Below are 6000 nucleotides of genomic sequence, written 5' to 3'. Positions count from 1 at the left end.
TGTTTTGTTTGTTTACTATTAGAAAGATGTCACATGCTATGAATTTGGAAAGTTAAAAGAAGCGGGGCATGTGAAATGAGGAGATTTACTGAAATTTAAAATTACGAGAAAAAGTGAGAAACCAATCAAAAGTCTCATTAGTAACAAATCTGTTTGTTATGATGGAAGGAGAATAAAGGCAAATATATAACATTTTATTAATTATGTTGACAATAAAAGTTTTCTTAATACAAAATTTTGAGAATTGTTATTAACAGTTCAAATTAGTCATCATAACTCCTCCCTTTGCTAGGAAGGATTTCAAAGGGACTATTTTAGCATGTTAATAAAAACAAATGGCGATACCAAATCAACAAGGCTTCCTACTTTGTGAGGATCAAGGTAAATGTTTTTCGTATGCAGTCTTACTTTTTCGTTGCAAAGATGTTTCTACAACTGTAACCTGTGACCTTTAAGTCACAAATGAGCAACCTTTTGGTTGAGCTAGGATTCACCCTCTTTTTTAGAATGTTAATAACGGCTCCTAAAACTATTTGCACCACATTGTAATAGAGATGAGAAGCTCCTATTCCGATGGATTATCTATGATGTGATCAATACACAGAATACCATGTTCGCAAGATTTGTTTCTTATAAGTGAGAATTAAAAGCTTATTTTTCTGGCCATCCTAAAATTTAAGGAGAGATTGTTTTCTGGTCTAATCTAGAGCCGTGGATCTACGATGGAACCCGGCTGTAAATCTTAGTCGGTTCACCGACAATCCCGATAGAACCCGGCTGTAAATCCGGGTCAGTTCACTTACGATCCCAATAAGTGAACCCGAAAACATGGCCCTGGTTAGGTTCAAGAAGCGAACCCGAAATCAAGGCCGTGGAACCCTGATCCCAAACCATGGCCAGTCCAGTCAGGCAGCCCAAGGCCATGGCCCAAGGGAGTACGAAATAAGAATAAAGGCACCATCTTTGTAGGAGTCAAAATGCAAAGGAATTGAAGGTACAAAAGAGAAGCAGAAAATTCCCAGAAACTGTAACTGCATCTGTAACTAAAAGAGAAGGGAAAAGTAAAGAATATGGAATAACATTCGAGCTCAAAATCAACAACGATACTGTGTTCTTATTCCAACAAGTACCAATTACCAATCTACATTTCATTCTCATCTCAACAATGAAAATATATGGCTCAAACCGGCCAGAAATTTTAGACGTTCAAACACAAGACACTTGAGCATGCGTAAAAAACTCAGTTTCACAAACATAAAACCGAGGAAAGAACAACTGATATCTCCGATCATCAAACAATAGCACACTCAATAGATTGCAATCAATTGCTGGGGTACATAAGCAGCAATATGCTACAAACAACCAGCTTTAAGTTGGTTCATCAACTATATAGTACAACTCATCCATATGTTTTAAACTCACAAAGCCGATAGCGCGAAGTGATAATCTAGTTATGGGGCATATGCCTTATAAGCTATAGAAAAATAATACCAATAAAACTGTGGTAGCATTCCAGCAAGTTGCATTTACGTCCACCACCTTCGCCGCATCCTCTGAACTTCCATCTATACTCAAACATGCATATTGCTCTTGTAAAAGAAGAAACCAAAGCACAGTTGACAAGCCTAAAGTAGATGTAGAAAGATACAAATCCAAACGATATCTTTTATCTCTTTAGGAAATTAAATGTAAGAACCTTGACGAAAGGTTGAAAGGGGCCAGCTGCAACACTTGTACTGGCAAAGAAGTTAGCCATCATCAACTAGCTCTCAAAATTCAAGTTGACCCTTCCCCGGTTCCACCTATTTCCAGATCCACGTCGACTCCAACTTGACTCTCGGGGCTCTGAGTGGAACTCATGTCTGTCGGCAGATCCCCTAATTTCTGAGTGGAACTCACGTCTGTCAGCAGATCCCCTAATTTCTGAGTGGAACTCACGTCTGTCGGCAGATCCCCTAATTTCTGAGTGGAACTCACGTCTGTCAGCAGATCCCCTAATTGGCTGCCTCCTCATCCGACGTTGGCTCCTAGGTGAATTTAATCTAGTTTTCTTGTCCTCTTCAAAGGATAGTGGTTGAAGATCTTGTAGATCAGGTTCTGGAACATAACCATTCGGCCGTTTGGTTTCATCCATTCTTCTAAATGTGATTGATATCCTAATACATACAATAACAAACAGGTAAATATCCTGAAGACAAATAATTAATACAAGCAACCACAAAAAGACAATAATTATATTGCACACTTTTAACTCTTACCGTTTTGTAGGTACTGGAGGCACACAATGCTTAGCTACATCAGCCCCCTTTCCGTTTAAAACCAGAACAGACCTGCATGGGAAAATGCTGACTCTTGAGATATTTGAATCCATGAAAAGGTTGGTGCATATATCAAAACTATAAATAAAATGTAATGGCAAACAATAGGTAGAGTCTAAACATGGGCAGTAAATTCACAGGCACAAATCAGGATGGCATACTTACCCAACTGGCAAGGGAATGGCAAATGAACCTTCAAACTCGCCAGGACCAATGATCTTTAAGTTTGATCCAAAAACTATGTTGCACTCACTAAGAAAGGACACGGTACAGAAAGGTCGAACAAAATCATGGTTGTCAATATGCGGAGGTATATAGTCCCCTTCATTGTATACATTGACGACGCAACTATCAGGTACACAGGTCGGGGGAAGCACATGCCATTCTACCAGCCTCCTAATGATCACCTTGAAAAGTTGAGGTATGGGATCGACAACATCATCGTGTAGGATACCAGGTGGATTACCATACTTATCCTGCAACCAACACAGCACAACAGATGCAACATTAAAATCAGTATCACTTTATAGTTCCTTTGAGCAAAGTTCAGAAATTATACCCACTAGAATAACAATGTAGCTGATTTCTACAAAATGTTAGTCAAGTAAGAAACTGAAATTAAATATAAATGCCATAGCAAAAAGGCATACCATTGCATAATTGTAGCAACAGCCGAACTGAATGGTTACTCGTCCCTTGCCCCTCTTCCACTTTTGAGGTGCTGTATACGTACGTGCTGCAAGAATTTCAGAACAGGTTAGCCAAAAAGATCATACATTTCCTAATAAGAATTAAATTATATCAATATAATAAAATGCAACTAGAAAATCCTGAAACAAGTTTGAGCTAAATAATAGACCTTTCATATTTTCTGTATAAAGAAAAAAATACATAAAAGATAACTTACAACTCGTCGTGAAAAGAGAGGGGGAACCTTAACATTTGGCACATACATACCACTGAAAAAAGTTCTTTGGCAACTTACAATGAACTAAATTAATAAATAAATAAAATTTGAGGAACAAAATAGACGTAAATTCATAAAAGAAAATCGAAGACATTATGTGCATTCCACACAACTAACATTTTAGCTAGGTAAAGAAGGTTTACCAATAAGGCCTATGTATCAAGTCATCATAGATAGGGAAAACATGTTATTGGAAACATTACAAACATATATAACATGTACGAAAACAAGAAGAAATATCAACAGGAAGATCAAGTACTGTAATGGCATTCTTAAAGCAAAGAACTAACCTTTTAATAAACCATCCCTGCCCATCTCTTGAAGCTTATAAACATAATCAACAATCCTATTCTGTTGCGCCGCACTGAAGATACCAGTGTGGAGCTCAAGCCCATCGACAATGTTAACCAATTTCCCATTAATCCTCTCCAAACAAATATAATCTTTCTTCCTCCTAACATTCATGAACCTAATGCGTTCACTCTGCTCCCTAGACAATGTAGACTTCGTAATCCTCAAATTTCCAGTCGCCTCGTTCACATTGACCACCCGCTTTGGCAACTCATGCTCTTCCTCTTCTTCCAGCTCATCTTCCTGTGCCATATCGGCCCACGACATTCGAGGGCTTGGAGTGTCTAATAAGGGGGCCAATCCACTGTTAGAAGCTTCTGGGTCGGGTTCCGATATCCCCTGATCTCCGTCGTCCCAACTACCTAGTGACTTTGTGTCATCATCATGATGATCCTCACCATTATCATTATCACTACCCACCTGCAATTCCTTGCTCTCCGTATTCAAATCACCCGAATTCTCATCCGGGTTAACGGGTTTCGAATCCCCACCAAGTTCTTCAATTCCCAAATCACAAAATCCCATTAAGGATATGCCAAAACACAAATTCAAAATTCAACATTCAAAATTCTTCTGTGTACAGGACAACATAAAGACTGAAACTTTTTACTTCTACACGCTTTCTAGCCCTATATTTTCCCAGCAAACAAACAGAAAGTGAAAAAAAATCGTACCTGGGCCGAGAGAGCGGACGCGATCGGCGAGTTTGGCGGAGCAGTGTGGACAAAGATCTCTGGTGAGAAAGGAGAGCCAGGTGGAGAGAAACTCCGAGGCGATTCGGAGCTCCGAGGGCTGATACCCTACAAGGAACGGGTCGACCGGTTCGACCCGGTTGTCATCGGTGGTGTTGTCGGTCATGGATTGGTGGGGCTGGGTTGCTCCGGCTTGTTGACTGGGTGAGTGGATGTTTTTGCTTTGGAAAAGAGAGATGCTAAAGAGCGGGTAGCCAAAAGCGTACTTTAGTGACTGTAAAACCTTCGGCGAGGGGTTTGTAATAATGGGGATAGAGGAGGGGTAGTTTGGTATTTATGAGGGGTGGTGAGAGTTGGATCCGGGTAGGATTTGGAATTTGAGATCCTCGTCCAACATCTTGCGTTGGGCTATAATAAAAGCTTGCCCACTTGTCCAAGTCCAATCAATGATTTCGTTCCTAATTGGGATACGAGAATGAGTTTGGCTCCTTAAGGTTGAAGAAGGGTTCTTTTTTTAAATATAGCGTTGCTTAGTTATAGAATTTCGTATTTATAATTAAAATTGTTTATATTTTAAATTATTTTGTAAGGTTAATCTCTGTGAAAAAAATCAATTAAAACTAAGATAATTTAGTAAATCAACTGAAACAAAATGATAGATGGTTTGTAATACTTTTATTGAATATGTTCTTCTATTTTTATACAGTTTGTTAACAAAATGATCTTTGTGTCAATTGATTTTTTTTTTATTTTATAAAAATGGTATTTACAGAGTGATTTATAATATGAACGGTTCCGATTATAAACATGAAGTTCAGTAAATAGGGATGGCTGTGAAAATGGTAGTTTAGATGATAGGGATGATGGTGACAGGAGATGGTGGAGGTGGTGGTGGATATGGTGAGGGTAATGGGATGGAGCATGTGGTGGTGGTAGTGGTGACGATGGTGGTAATGGTGGTGGTTGCAATAATGCGACAATGGATAATATGGTGGCTGTTATAGTGGCAACAAAGGTACATGTGGAGGTCATGCTGAGAGGGTGTCGGTAATGTCAGTTGTGGCGAAGGTGAGATGAGGGAGGGGGGCGTGCCATGGTGGCAAGGGTGATGGCAATTGAGGATATGATAGTAGCGACGATGGTGGTGTCAAAGATGATGGTCATAGTGGTGGTGATGGTGAGACGATGGAAAATGTGATGGTGATGGTGGTGGCAGCCTTGGTGATGGTAGTATTAGCATACATGATTTTTTTTAATTTTTTTTATTAAAACTCATTTATTTTCTAATGTACATTTTATTTTATATTATTTTGAAAAACAAAAGAAACATCAATTTGATGTTCTACATAATTCAGGCTAAATATTGTTTTTTGTGTCTCAAAGTATATTTTCACAAAATTATCTATCTACTAAATGCATTTTCACCCATTTTTGCGTCAAAAAAATGAAAAACTGTTTTGCAAAACGTTAACGAACATGCCCTTAGTTTTTGGTGAAGTTTGAGTTTGATTACAAGTAAATTGAAAATTTGTTAAGGCCCACTTAAAGTTGAAGCCCAACCACACTTTTCTTAATCAGACTGGCCTCTTTCATAGTGGAAAAAAAAAAACAACGAAAAGATAAAGTGATAAAACCAAAATCCAACCACTCACTCACTCACTCGGCTGCAACA

General features: G+C 38.7%; 1 protein-coding gene across 2 annotated transcripts; it reads right to left on the bottom strand.

Annotated features, from left to right (window-relative positions):
- Window positions 1-1283: 1283 nt before the first annotated feature.
- Window positions 1284-4598, bottom strand: LOC125473162 (RNA demethylase ALKBH9B-like). Of its 2 annotated transcripts, XR_007255048.1 has the most exons (7): window positions 4311-4598; window positions 3576-4133; window positions 2969-3054; window positions 2484-2794; window positions 2259-2330; window positions 1697-2156; window positions 1284-1565 (listed from the first exon to the last, which is right to left on the bottom strand). XR_007255048.1 is itself a non-coding variant. In XM_048575593.1 (6 exons), the coding sequence occupies exons 1-6, from the start codon at window positions 4492-4494 to the stop codon at window positions 1763-1765; spliced, it is 1605 nt and encodes a 534-aa protein (XP_048431550.1). In that variant the 5' UTR covers window positions 4495-4598; the 3' UTR covers window positions 1284-1762. The 2 variants fall into 2 exon arrangements, 1 of the variants encoding a protein (XP_048431550.1); XM_048575593.1 differs by having other exon boundaries at window positions 1284-2156.
- Window positions 4599-6000: the final 1402 nt, after the last annotated feature.

The sequence above is a fragment of a genome, unplaced genomic scaffold (assembly GCF_019419815.1).
Source record: "Pyrus x bretschneideri cultivar Hongxiangsu unplaced genomic scaffold, Pyrus_bretschneideri_v1 Contig8, whole genome shotgun sequence".
Lineage (NCBI taxonomy): Eukaryota > Viridiplantae > Streptophyta > Magnoliopsida > Rosales > Rosaceae > Pyrus > Pyrus x bretschneideri.
The sequence above is the reverse complement of the archived record's forward strand: the minus strand, read 5'-3'. Positions and strand labels throughout refer to the sequence as shown.

Bases quoted from the DNA above. Each gene is read 5' to 3' on its own strand.
- LOC125473162 (XM_048575593.1), bottom strand. From the start codon at position 4,494: ATGACCGACAACACCACCGATGACAACCGGGTCGAACCGGTCGACCCG. The intron at 3,055-3,575 runs GTTAGTTCTTTG...AAATTCTTGCAG, and splicing joins CAGGGATGGTTTATTAAAAG to CACGTACGTATACAGCACCT. The intron at 2,331-2,483 runs GTAAGTATGCCA...TTTCCCATGCAG, and splicing joins GCCATTCCCTTGCCAGTTGG to GTCTGTTCTGGTTTTAAACG.